This window comes from Siphateles boraxobius, unplaced genomic scaffold (assembly GCF_051911475.1).
Source record: "Siphateles boraxobius isolate OS27281-9 unplaced genomic scaffold, OSU_SipBor_1 274, whole genome shotgun sequence".
Lineage (NCBI taxonomy): Eukaryota > Metazoa > Chordata > Actinopteri > Cypriniformes > Leuciscidae > Siphateles > Siphateles boraxobius.
This window is the reverse complement of record NW_027508892.1, coordinates 360001-374098: the sequence shown is the minus strand read 5'-3', so window position 1 is coordinate 374098 and position 14098 is coordinate 360001. Positions and strand designations below refer to the sequence as shown.

The 14098-nt window shown below is 48.2% G+C and overlaps 1 protein-coding gene across 7 annotated transcripts in view; it reads right to left on the bottom strand.

Moving 5' to 3' along the window:
- The window catches only part of plcb4b (phospholipase C, beta 4b), a 146284-nt gene that overhangs the window by 93635 nt on the left and 38551 nt on the right, over positions 1-14098 (bottom strand). For all 7 annotated transcript variants that reach the window (XR_013207528.1, XR_013207532.1, XR_013207531.1 and 4 more), the window contains 2 exons: positions 8898-8978; positions 8522-8581 (listed from right to left, as the gene is read on the bottom strand). Coding sequence is in view for 1 of the 7 variants with exons in the window: in XM_077245641.1 (XP_077101756.1) it covers positions 8522-8581; positions 8898-8978 (141 nt within the window). In the remaining 6 variants the exon portion in view is untranslated. The remainder of the gene's footprint in view (positions 1-8521; positions 8582-8897; positions 8979-14098) is intronic.

The window sequence follows — 14098 nt, the reverse complement described above, 5'->3', positions numbered from 1 at the left end:
GAACACACACACACACACACACACACACACACACACACACAACATGAGGAACACACACACACACTCAACATGAGGAACACACACACACACACACACACACACACACAGCATGAGGAACACACACACACACAGACACACACACAACATGAGGAACACAAAGACACACAACATGAGGAACACACACACACACATAACATGAGGAACACACACACACCATGAGGAACACAAACACACACACACACACAAACAACGCGAGGAACACACACACACCCACACACAATGTGAGGAACACAAAACACACACACACTCAACATTAGGAACACTCACACACAGCTGTGGTCAGAGGTGTGTGTTTGCGGCAGCAACATCCCACTCGTGGATCGTATGAAACTGAACACTGAATATGATGTTCACAGTAAATGTGTGTATTAATGTGGACAAACATCTCCTCCTGCTTAACAAACAGCAGCTAAAGCAGGTTACAATCAGGTCCTGTAAACATGAGCTGCCCATTGACCTCACACACACAAGCACACTCACTCACATGAGGAACACACACACACACACACACACACACACACAACGTGAGGAACATACGCACACACACACACACACACACACACAACACACAACGTGAGGAACACACAACGCACACTCACTCACTCACACTCTCTCTCTCTCCCTCTCTCTCACACACACACACACACACACACACGTAAACGGTGCGTAAAGTCAGTTCCTGCTGTAACTGCTCCAGACACACACTTCACACAGGCGTGGCTGCGAAGCGACACACATCAGTCAATATTTGACACACACAGAGAATATGAAATATAATCTCTGACTGTCAATAACACTTGAGTGCAGATGAAAAGCAAACACAGTAACAGAGTCTCACTGTTTCTCATGAACAACATGAACATCAGCTGATTCAGCACACACACATATTATAATCTAAGAGCAATACGTTATTGCAATAAGCTAATGTTCTCAATAAACTATGAAAACATTAATTCTGAATTATCTCTGAACGTTCAAAACATTCAGTCTATTTAATGATTTAAAAAAATTCTTAGTTAACAGAACGTTAAGTGAACATTCCATTTGATCATTCTTCAAACATTACATTTACATTTAATCATTTAGCAGACGCTTTTATCCAAAGTGACTTACAAATGAGGAGAGCAATAGAAGCTGTTCAACTTACAATAGGACAGCAATGAGCAAGTGCTGTGACCCTTCCCACTTCAGCCTAACGCAGTAAATGGAATTTGTTTTATTTTTATAAATATATATAGAGTAGAAGAGAAAATAAATATTATGTGAACGTTACTTTTGAATGTTCTCTGAAACTAGTAACATTTAGAAAACTTGATGAACTTCCAACTGAATGTTTACGGGGGGGAAAAACGCTCTATGAATGATGTATAGATAATGTTTTGTGCTGATGTTTTGAGAACATTATTAAAAGACCAGATAACTTTGAATGAATGTTCTATTAACGTTACTGGAAGAACATTTGTTCATAACCTTGCCAGAAAGTTAGCTAAAGCTAGTAGAACGTTCCCTGTAACGCAGTAGATGATCTGCATGAGGTGCGTTTCTGTCGATCAGACGCATCACTTCACGTCACATGATCTGACGCGTCTGATTGACAGAAACGCACCTCATGTAGATCATCTACTGCGTTCCAGTATTACACGAATGACGACAGTCGAGTCTTAGTAATTTCTCTCTGTCACAAGACAACCCAGCCTGATCATTCCAGTTTTCGTTGTCTCTTGTGTTTGTGGTTTGTGGTTTGTGTGTCTTGTTGGTTTTGCTTGGAGAAATCGCCAACCAAAGTCATCCTTCCTAAGGGGGTGATGGTAGAGTCCCTCTCCTGGGACATTGAGAGGCGAGAGGTGGCTAGTCGAAGCCATTCTTCCTAAGGGGGTGTTGGTAGAGTCTCTCTCCTGGGACATCGAGAGGCGAGTCGAAGTCATCCTTCCTAAGGGGGTGATGGTAGAGTCCCTCTCCTGGGACATTGAGACGCGAGAGGTGGCTAGTCGAAGCCATCCTTCCTAAGGGGGTGGTGGTAGAGTCTCTCTCCTGGGACATCGAGAGGCGAGTCGAAGTCATCCTTCCTAAGGGAGTGATGGTAGAGTCCCTCTCCTGGGAAATCGAGAGGCGTGAGGAGGCCGGTCGAAGACATCCTTCCTAAGGGGGTGGTGGTAGAGTCCGTCTACTGGGACATCGAGAGGCGAGAGGAGGAGGCTAGTAGAAGCCCTCCTTCCTAAGGGGGTGGTGGTAGAGTCTCTCTCTTGGGACATCGAGAAGAGAAGGCTAGTCGAAGCCATCCTTCCTAAGGGGGTGGTAGTAGAGTCGCTCTCCTGGGACATCGAGAGGCGAGAGGAGGCTAGTCGAAGCCATCCTTTCTAAGGGGGTGTTGGTAGAGTCCCTCTACTGGGACATCGAAAGGCGAGAGGAGGAGGCTAGTCGAAGCCATCCTTCCTAAGGGGGTGGTGGTAGAGTCCCTCTACTGGGACATCGAAAGGCGAGAGGAGGAGGCTAGTCGAAGCCATCCTTCCTAAGGGGGTGGTGGTAGAGTCCCTCTATTGGGACATCGAAAGGCGAGAGGAGGAGGCTAGTCGAAGCCATCCTTTCTAAGGGGGTGTTGGTAGAGTCCCTCTACTGGGACATCGAAAGGCGAGAGGAGGAGGCTAGTCGAAGCCATCCTTCCTAAGGAGGTGGTGGTAGAGTCCCTCTACTGGGATATCAAAAGGCGAGAGGAGGAGGCTAGTCGAAGCCATCCTTCCTAAGGGGGTGGTGTTAGAGTCCGTCTACTGGGACATCGAAAGGCGAGAGGAGGAGGCTAGTCGAAGCCATCCTTCCTAAGGGGGTGGTGGTAGAGTACCTCTACTGGGATATCGAAAGGCGAGAGGAGGAGGCTAGTCGAAGCCATCCTTCCTAAGGGGGTGGTGGTAGAGTCTCTCTCCTGGGACATCGAGAGGAGAAGGCTAGTCGAAGCCATCCTTCCTAAGGGGGTGGTAGTAGAGTCGCTCTCCTGGGACATCGAGAGGCGAGAGGAGGCTAGTCGAAGCCATCCTTTCTAAGGGGTTGATGGTAGAGTCCCTCTATTGGGACATCGAAAGTTGAGAGGAGGAGGCTAGTCGAAGCCATCCTTTCTGAGGGGGTGGTGGTAGAGTCTCTCTCCTGGGACACCGAGAGGAGGAGACTAGTCGAAGCCATCCTTCCTAGGGGGGTGGTAGTAGAGTTGCTCTCCTGGGACATTGAGAGGCGAGAGGAGGCTAGTCGAAGCCATCCTTCCTAAGGGGGTGGTGGTAGAGTCCCTCTACTGGGATATCGAAAGGCGAGAGGAGGAGGCTAGTCGAAGCCATCCTTCCTAAGTGGGTGGTGCTAGAGTCCGTCTACTGGGACATCGAAAGGCGAGAGGAGGAGGCTAGTCGAAGCCATCCTTCCTAAGGGGGTGGTGGTAGAGTCCCTCTACTGGGGTATATAAAGGCGAGAGGAGGAGGCTAGTTGAAGCCATGCTTCCTAAAGGGGTGGTGGTAGAGTCTCTCTCCTGGGACATCGAGAGGCGAGAGGAGGCTAGTCGAAGCCATCCTTTCTAAGGGGGTGGTGGTAGCGTCCCTCTACTGGGACATCGAAAGGCGAGAGGAGGAGTCCCGTCGAAGCCATCCTTCCTAAGGGGGTGGTGGTAGAGTCCCTCTACTGAGATATCGAAAGGCGAGAGGAGGAGGCTAGGCGAAGCCATCCTTCCTAAGGGGGTGGTGGTAGAGTCCGTCTACTGGGACATCGAAAGGCGAGAGGAGGAGGCTAGTCGAAGCCATCCATCCTAAGGGGGTGGTGGTAGAGTCCCTCTACTGGGATATCGAAAGGCGAGAGGAGGAGGCTAGTCGAAGCCATCCTTCCTAAGGTGTTGGTGGTAGAGTCTATCTCCTGGGACATCGAGAAGCGAGAGAAGGCTAGTCGAAGCCATCCTTTCTAAGGGGGTGGTGGTAGAGTCCCTCTACTGGGACATCGAAAGGCGAGAGGAGGAGGCTAGTCGAAGCCATCCTTCCTAAGGGGGTGGTGGTAGAGTCTCTCTCCTGGGACACCGAGAGGACGAGGCTAGTCAAAGCCATCCTTCCTAGGGGGGTGGTAGTAGAGTTGCTCTCCTGGGACATTGAGAGGCGAGAGGAGGCTAGTCGAAGCCATCCTTCCTAAGGGGGTGGTGGTAGAGTCCCTCTACTGGGATATCGAAAGAGGAGAGGAGGAGGCTAGTCAAAGCCATCCTTCCTAAGGGGGTGGTGGTAGAGTCCGTCTACTGGGACATCGAAAGGCGAGAGGAGGAGGCTAGTCGAAGCCATCCTTCCTAAGGGGGTGGTGGTAGAGTCCCTCTAATGGGGTATATAAAGGCGAGAGGAGGAGGCTAGTCGAAGCCATGCTTCCTAAAGGGGTGGTGGTAGAGTCTCTCTCCTGGGACATCGAGAGGCGAGAGGAGGCTAGTCGAAGCCATCCTTTCTAAGGGGGTGGTGGTAGCATCCCTCTACTGGGACATCGAAAGGCGAGAGGAGGAGGCCAGTCGAAGCCATCCTTCCTAAGGGGGTGGTGGTAGAGTCCCTCTACTGGGATATCGAAAGGCGAGAGGAGGAGGCTAGGCGAAGCCATCCTTCCTAAGGGGGTGGTGGTAGAGTCCGTCTACTGGGACATCGAAAGGCGAGAGGAGGAGGCTAGTCGAAGCCATCCTTCCTAAGGGGGTGGTGGTAGAGTCCCTCTACTGGGATATCGAAAGGCGAGAGGAGGAGGCTAGTCGAAGCCATCCTTCCTAAGGTGTTGGTGGTAGAGTCTCTCTCCTGGGACATCGAGAGGCGAGAGAAGGCTAGTCGAAGCCATCCTTTCTAAGGGGGTGGTGGTAGAGTCCCTCTACTGGGACATCGAAAGGCGAGAGGAGGAGGCTAGTCGAAGCCATCCTTCCTAAGGGGGTGGTGGTAGAGTCTCTCTCCTGGGACACCGAGAGGACGAGGCTAGTCGAAGCCATCCTTCCTAGGGGGGTGGTAGTAGAGTTGCTCTCCTGGGACATTGAGAGGCGAGAGGATGCTAGTCGAAGCCATCCTTCCTAAGGAGGTGGTGGTAGAGTCCCTCTACTGGGATATCGAAAGGCGAGAGGCGGAGGCTAGTCAAAGCGATCCTTCCTAAGGGGGTGGTGGTAGAGTCCGTCTACTGGGACATCGAAAGGCGAGAGGAGGAGGCTAGTCGAAGCCATCCTTCCTAAGGGGGTGGTGGTAGAGTCCCTCTAATGGGGTATATAAAGGCGAGAGGAGGAGGCTAGTCGAAGCCATGCTTCCTAAAGGGGTGGTGGTAGAGTCTCTCTCCTGGGACATCGAGAGGCGAGAGGAGGCTAGTCGAAGCCATCCGTTCTAAGGGGGTGGTGGTAGCATCCCTCTACTGGGACATCGAAAGGCGAGAGGAGGAGGCCAGTCGAAGCCATCCTTCCTAAGGGGGTGGTGGTAGAGTCCCTCTACTGGTATATCGAAAGGCGAGAGGAGGAGGCTAGGCGAAGCCATCCTTCCTAAGGGGGTGGTGGTAGAGTCCGTCTACTGGGACATCGAAAGGCGAGAGGAGGAGGCTAGTCGAAGCCATCCTTCCTAAGGGGGTGGTGGTAGAGTCCCTCTACTGGGATATCGAAAGGCGAGAGGAGGAGGCTAGTCGAAGCCATCCTTCCTAAGGTGTTGGTGGTAGAGTCTCTCTCCTGGGACATCGAGAGGCGAGAGAAGGCTAGTCGAAGCCATCCTTTCTAAGGGGGTGGTGGTAGAGTCCCTCTACTGGGACATCGAAAGGCGAGAGGAGGAGGCTAGTCGAAGCCATCCTTCCTAAGGGGGTGGTGGTAGAGTCTCTCTCCTGGGACACCGAGAGGACGAGGCTAGTCCAAGCCATCCTTCCTAGGGGGGTGGTAGTAGAGTTGCTCTCCTGGGACATTGAGAGGCGAGAGGATGCTAGTCGAAGCCATCCTTCCTAAGGGGGTGGTGGTAGAGTCCCTCTACTGGGATATCGAAAGGCGAGAGGAGGAGGCTAGTCAAAGCGATCCTTCCTAAGGGGGTGGTGGTAGAGTCCGTCTACTGGGACATCGAAAGGCGAGAGGAGGAGGCTAGTCGAAGCCATCCTTCCTAAGGGGGTGGTGGTAGAGTCCCTCTACTGGGATATCGAAAGGCGAGAGGAGGAGGCTAGTCGAAGCCATCCTTCCTAAGGGGGTGGTGGTAGAGTCTCTCTCCTGGGACATTGAGAGGCGAGAGGAGGCTAGTCGAAGCCATCCTTTCTAAGGGGGTGGCGTAGAGTCCCTCTCCTGGGACATCGAGAGGCATGTGGAGGAGGCTAGTCGAAGCCATCCTTCCTAAGGGGGTGATGGTAGAGTCTCTCTCCTGGGACATCGAGAGGAGGAGGCTAGTCGAAGCCATCCTTCCTAAGGGGGTGGTAGTAGAGTCGCTCTCCTGGGACATTGAGAGGCGAGAGGAGGCTAGTCGAAGCCATCCTTCCTAAGGGGGTGGTAGTAGAGTCGCTCTCCTGGGACATTGAGAGGCGAGAGGAGGCTAGTCGAAGCCATCCTTTCTAAGGGGGTGGTGGTAGAGTCCCTCTCCTGGGACATCGAGAGGCGTGAGGAGGCCGGTCGAAGCCATTCTTCCTAAGGGGGTGGTGGTAGAGTCCCTCTACTGGGACATCGAGAGGCGAGTCGAAGCCATCCTTCCTAAGGGGGTGGTGGTAGAGTCCCTCTCCTGGGACATTGAGAGGCGAGAGGAGGCTAGTCGAAGCCATCCTTTCTAAGGGGGTGATGGTATAGTCCCTCTCCTGGGACATCGAGAGGCGTGAGGAGGCCGGTCGAAGCCATTCTTCCTAAGGGGGTGGTGGTAGAGTCTCTCTCCTTGGACATCGAGAGGAGGAGGCTAGTCGAAGCCATCCTTCCTAAGGGGGTGGTAGTAGAGTCGCTCTCCTGGGACATTGAGAGGCGAGAGGAAGCTAGTCGAAGCCATCCTTTCTAAGGGGGTGGTGGTAGAGTCCCTCTACTCGGATATCGAAAGGCGAGAGGAGGGGGCTAGTCGAAGCCATCCTTCCTAAGGGGGTGGTGGTAGAGTCTCTCTCTTGGGACATCGAGAGGCGAGAGGAGGCTAGTCGAAGCTATCCTTCCTTAGGGGGTGGTGGTAGAGTCCCTCTCCTGGGACATCGAGAGGCGAGAGGAGGCTAGTGGAAGCCATCCTTTCTAAGGGTTTGGTGGTAGAGTCCCTCTACTGGGACATCGAAAGGCGAGAGGAGGAGGATAGTCAAAGCCATCCTTCCTAAGGGGGTGGTGGTAGAGTCTCTCTCCTGGGACATTGAGAGGCGAGAGGAGGCTAGTTGAAGCCATCCTTCCTAAGGGGGTGGTGGTAGAGTCCCTCTCCTGGGACATCAAGAGGCGAGAGGAGGCTAGTTGAAGCCATCCTTCCTAAGGGGGTGGTGGTAGAGTCCCTCTCCTGGGACATCGAGAGGCGAGAGGAGGCTAGTCGAAGCCATCCTACCTAAGGGGGTGGTGGTAGAGTCCCTCTACTGGGACATCGAGAGGCGAGAGGAGGAGGATAGTTGAAGCCATCCTTTCTAAGGGGGTGCTGGTAGAGTCCCTCTCCTGGGACATCGAGAGGGGTGAGGAGGCCGGTCGAAGCCATCCTTCCTAAGGGGGTGCTGGTAGAGTCTCTCTCCTGGGACATCGAGAGGCAAGAGGAGGCTAGTTGAAGCCATCCTTCCTAAGGGGGTGGTGGTAGAGTCTCTCTCCTGGGACATCGAGAGGCAAGAGGAGGCTAGTCGAAGCCATCCTTCCTAAGGGGGTGGTGGTAGAGTCCCTCTCCTGGAACAACGAGAGGCCAGAGGAGGAGGCTAGTCGAAGCCATCCTTCCTAAGGGGGTGGTGGTAGAGTCCCTCTCCTGAGACATTGACAGGTGAGAGGAGGCCGGTCGAGGGGTGGAAGTTTCTAACCCTGTCTAATCCTTTTCTTCACAGGAACCCAACGCTGCGGTCTCCTGGAGGAGGGCTGAGGGGGTCCTGGCCCGGACTTCTAGACAGACCAAGGCAGTAGCCAATCGACATCGGATCTCCTCACTTCGCTATGTGTGTGGCTTGTCTACCAAAGACCTGCCTTTCAGGTTAGCCTCTCGTAAATTGGCTCCAAGGTTCAATGGCCCATACCGTATCACCAAGGTTCTGAGTTTGGTGGTTATTAGGATCAAGTTTCCTCATAGAATTGGTCAGGTTCACCTTGTTTTTAACATCTCCAAGGTAAACCTGTGTTTAGATCCCCTCTAAATCCTGTTGTTTCTTCCCCTGCCCCCCTCCCCCTTGTCTAGTGGATGGCTCTCCTGTGTACACTAACTGCTTGATGTCAGATGAGTATAGTATGTCAGACACTTTCAAGAGTGTAACTATATCCCAGTTTTATCCCATCAGCAGTGAATCATGATCAACTCATCTGAACAATTGCAGGATTCACTTCAATCGATCAGGAATCAGACGTCTTTACCTTCGGCACGACTCCGGGACGAATGCTGTTGATCAGAGAACATTCCAGCAGCTGCCCTTCCTGCAGGAGACACACACACACACACACTGCGGTTACGGTTCATCAGGGCTCATTGGCACAGATTAATAATATTACACATTTTATCAAGCCAAAGTTCTGCTAACAGACCGTTTTCTTTCAGAAATAGTTTGAATGTCAATGACGGACTATATGAGCATCAAGTCAAGACAAAGTCAATCATATAATTTATAAGCTTATAATTTTATTTTAAAACACATGATCTCAAAGTCTGAATAGAAACGATGAAGATCTGAGGAAACACGCAGTGATTTAATGGCACTGGTGTGTGTGATTTGTGTGAACAGATAAATCGCACCTTTCCTTCACTTTTCCATGTGAGGAAGAAGCCGAACTCGTCGACTTTAAAATGGCAGCCGGGCTCGAAGACGAAGGGATCCTGAAAAACACAGCAGAGGATGAGCGTTATTCTGGATGTGTGTGTGTGTGTGTGTGTGTGTGTGTGTGTGTGTGTGTGTGTGTGTGTGTGTGTGTGTGTGTGTGTGTGTGTGTGTGTGTGTGTGTGTGTGTGTGTGTGTGTGTGTGTGTGTGTGTGTGTGTGTGTGTGTGTGTGACAGAGGCCAACAGCGTTTAACAAGAACATCACCAGAGCGACTGATATGATCGTTTCAGAATCATCTCGTCAATCATTACAGCTATTGTCACCAACCAGCATCATCATCATCATTATCACAGTTTACAGCGTTTGTGCTAGTCAAAGCTGACATCACCTGACACTGCAGAAGTGTGTGGAGTGCGTTTGAAGAGTCTGACGGGCTGAAAATAGATTTAGCGCTGCATTCAGAAACACAACAGAGAGAAACTGAATTATCACTAATACTAGAGCTCAGAACAACCAATAACAGAAGTCTTATATGCTCAAGAAATTTATGATTATTATCAATGTTGAACAGTTTAATGTTTTAACAAATTCTTACATTTAATCAATCAATTCAATTAGAATAGTAAGACACAATAGGCTGTTGTTACCAGTATCAATAAAATTGATCTTTGCACTGCAGAGGAAACACAAGAGTTGCATCTGATGCTTTTACACAGACTGTTTAATGCAGATCATGAATGCATTTCAACTGCTCTTACAAACACAGAAATAATGTTCTGATGTTTTAACCAAAATGTGATATGTGAAATAATTTAAAAAAATGAAAGATACTTTAAATGTGAAATTAATACCGCCAGTAGGTGGCAGCGATTCACTGTTAATGAGTGAGTCATTGAATCATTCATTCTAATGATTCATTCATTCAGTAATGAAATCAAACTGTGTCTTTGTTTGGAACTATTTTCGTCAGCAAAATAGACGTCACTTTAATAATAACTTCTTGTTTATTGAACTGTTATATAAAATCAATATCACATTTGTAATTATGCAGATATTTGGAGAAAAGGCACTCTCTGAGTGATATTGATTAATTATAAATATAATTTTATATAATTATAAATCTATTAAAATGCATTTATAATGCCAGAAATACCTCTGTCTGTCTTTTATATTTATATAATTTAATAGATTAAATCACACAGTGAAATTGTGTGCTCTAAATGCAGAAGCGCAATAGTCAAACCCACTGGACACTGGAATAGCTTGAAAATAGACCCCGTTTACACCTGTATTTACCACAGTCCACGTGTGTGTTTGTGTGAAGAGAAGGACACACTCGATAATGTCCAATCACACATCATTAAAACCAGTGGCGGCTGCTGGTCTCTCAAAGAGGGGAAGCTCATTTTCGGCCTACATCATAGAATTGTCATTTATTTAAACGTAAATTCTGCCCTGCGTTCCTTTTCAAGAAAATGCTCTGTGACCCTGTCGTACCAACTAGGCGTCTTTTCCAGTGACTTGACCAGTGTCCTCTCAATGGCCAGCAGAGCTAGGCTGCTTAAACGGCCTTCGCCCATTGTGTTACGGGTGTAGGACTTGAGCCGCTTTAAACAGGAGAAGCTCCTTTCTAAACCTGCAGATGTAGCTCCAATTGTTGCCACTAATGAGAACAGTTTGTAAAGCTGAGGCATTGCACTGTCCAACTCCATGTTTTTAAGGAACACCAAGTAATCACACAGCTTTCCCCTGTTACCCTGCAAGTCCTGATCTGAATACAGGACTTGAAGTTCAGACCTCAGTCTCCCTGAATCAAAGTGATGGCCATACTTTTTAGGACACTTTGGCAGGCCTCCTCTGGAAATACTTGCCTCATGTCATCAAATTTCCCTGGATTGACTAATTCTAAGAAGAGCATACTTTCCAAATTTGAAAAACGTTGAGGAATCTGCTCCAAGATGTTATCAAGGATCGCCATGTACAGATTTCTGTAGCGCTCTTGGGGGTCCTGCAATTGGGTCAGACGGCGCTTTCTCATGGGCTCATCTCGTGGGTCTGATGTGAGATCTGCTGTTTTGGCATAAATGCAAGAGGAGACTCAATTCTTTTCTTGCAGTAGAGAACATCCATCGCCCTCTGCTGAACAATGTCAAAGACCACAACAGTCTCAGAGAAGATTTGTTCATATGTGTACAACATGAACACAAACTCAAAATCCTTTTGGTTTCCTCACAAAGCCTTTGGCACAATCAAGTGTATCATCATCCATTGTCGTATCTGCAATAAGGTTATCAAATGTCTGCAGGAGGCCATCATAGTTGTTTGCCACAGTGCTCACTATCCGTGATGTGAAATTCCATCGAGTAGGAGCGTTTCTGGGCAACCTTGAACAGCCTGCAGACTCCAGAAAAGACGTCCTCTTTGTGGATTTTGAAAAAAATGTGGCAAACCCAGAGAGTGATGCACTCAGGCAAGCATTTAGCCCCCTGTGACAGCACCAGATTCAGTCTGTGTGCATAGCAATGCACAAACATTGCACTGGGGGCTATTGCTTTCACTTTGGCCTGCAGACCATTGAGAGCTGAAGCCATGACAGCAGCTCCATCATAGGTCTGTGCCACAAGCTTATCCTTAAAATTGTAGCCCTGCATGTGCTCATTTAATACATCAAAAACGGACTGAGCATCTCGCCCCTCAGAAACATCAAAAAATCCAATAAAGCGCTCCTGAATTTTACCTGCACTATCCACATAGCGAACAATGACAGAGAGTTGGGCACGACAGGATATATCAGTTGTTTCATCCACCTTCCATCCAAAAAAGGGAGCATCCTGAATTTCATCTCTGATCTGATCAGAAACGGTGGCTGCAAGAGCAGAGATCAAGTTATTTTGAATAGTATGGGACATACCAGAAAACACAGTTGAGCACTCAAATTGTGTGGACAGGACAGAGTCATATTTAGCTAATGTTTCTGTGAACTCCCTGTAATTCCCCTTGTTGGATGATTCACTACTCTCATCAAGTCCCCTAAATGACAGCTCCTGCCGGCCAAGCAAGGATGTCACATCAATAAGGCGGTTTAGGAAGGCCCTGTTTTTTTTACTGTTTCATTATGTTTAGCCACTTGAATGCCAGCACCTTTATTGATTGCATGCTCAACCCTGATCCTGCCCATGCAACTTAATCTTGCACATGCACTCACATGTTCATGGCTCTTTTCATGTCTTTTAAATGACGGCTCTTTTCATGTCTTTTATATACGGGGTGGTGATGGCGCAGTGGATAAGACACGTGCCTTCGGTGTGAGAGACCCGGGTTCGAATCCACTGTGACACACCAATGTGTCCCTGAGCAAGACACTTAACCCCTAGTTGCTCCAGAGGCGTGCGACCTCTGACATACATAGCAATTGTAAGTCGCTTTGGATAAAAGCGTCAGCTAAATGAATAAATGTAAATGTAAAAATGTAAATGTAAATATGCCCTGTCAAAGTTAGACAGATCTTGAAACCCCACCTTTGACCAAACAACACATCCGTGAGATGGTTTCATTAAGAGGCATGGCCAGCAGTACATTTTATTTGTCACAGCACTTCCAGTCAGCCAGCTCATTTTGTCATACCAGGAGAGCTGTTATTTTTCCCTATTTTTTGCACTAAATCAATCTTAGGTGTTGATCTGCCCTTCCGTTTAATTTTAAGCTTTTCCTCGTAAGGAAGACTTTCAAATGACTTCGCCAAAATCAGGTCGACAATATTAGCACTGTCTGACATCGTGTGCAGTTTCACCCACGCTAGCCTTGCCTACTATATGAATGAATGAATGAATGACCATAAATTTTTTTTTTATTAAACTCGCTAAAACTCAAACAAGGGATGTGGTGTGTAACTGGGAAATATATAAATGAAAATTGGCAATTTCGCACGCAAATATCAAGAAATAGGTTGCAGCAGTTTGTCTTTTGACTACACTTGAGAAATCCGCGATGGGACTGAGCGCGAATAGCTTCAGCGACTTCTTATAGTACAAAATAGCTGTCAGTCAAAAGGAGATGCAGTCTTTCGACAGATCCTCCAATCATCACGCAGACGCCCGGACTCTAGGCCAGCCCACTTCTCTATTCACCCCAGAGACGCTGAGCGTCCGTGGGCGGGACATAATCGCAGCATTTATCCAATGACCGTCTAGTTTCGAAGCACTGAAAAAGCTGTTCTAAGCAGCCCAATTGAAGTCAATGGACGCTCAGCTTCAATGGGGAAATGCCATAGGGAAATGCACTGTGATGCTACGAGACTGTATGAGAAGGAATTCGAGTCAGCCGACCTACTATACGTTGCTGATTCTGAACGAACTCGTCTTCGAGATTAACTTTTTCTAACGCATTTTTAGTCAATAAAATATTAACACAATAGTACATATTTGACCATTATTTTTTTGACATTATACAGGGGAAGCTGAGCTTCCCTTGCAGTCTTAAAGAAATCGCCTCTGATTAAAACAACAATCACAATATTATTATAGACGATATGCGTTACAACTTTCTGTTAATCAAAGAATCTTGAGAAATAAAATGCATCACGGTTTCCACACAAATATGACTATTTTCAACATTGATAATAATCATAAATGTTTCTTGAGCATCAAATCATATTATAGTGATTTCTGAAGGATCATGTGACACTAAAGACTGGAGTAATGATGCTGAAAATTCAGCTTTGATCACAGGAATAAATTACACTTTACTATATATTCACATAGAAAACAGATTATGGTTCCTTTTGACATGAACGTGAGATTCGTCACAAACATCCCCTCTGAGTTTGGCAGTAAAAATCTCAAAGTCCAAATAAAAGCGTCCCGATGCGACGCACTAATGAGTTCAGTGCCGACGGCCTTCAACTGAACACTCGAGCCAAGATGGCCGCCGGCACATATTTCACCGTCTGCTGCTCTGTGGGATCTGGCTGAAGTGTAACTGCTCTCCATGACACTTCCTTGTTATTCACACACTAGTTCCTGTGCGATACATCTGCCGCTTTAATCAGAGTCCCGAGTCCTGCAGGGCCTTTCAACTAACGAGAGCACGAGATGTTCTTCATCTTCATCGTCTTCATGATGTCACTGCGGCCGAACACATGTGACACCCGCGCATCAGGTGACTTTACCTGTGATGAT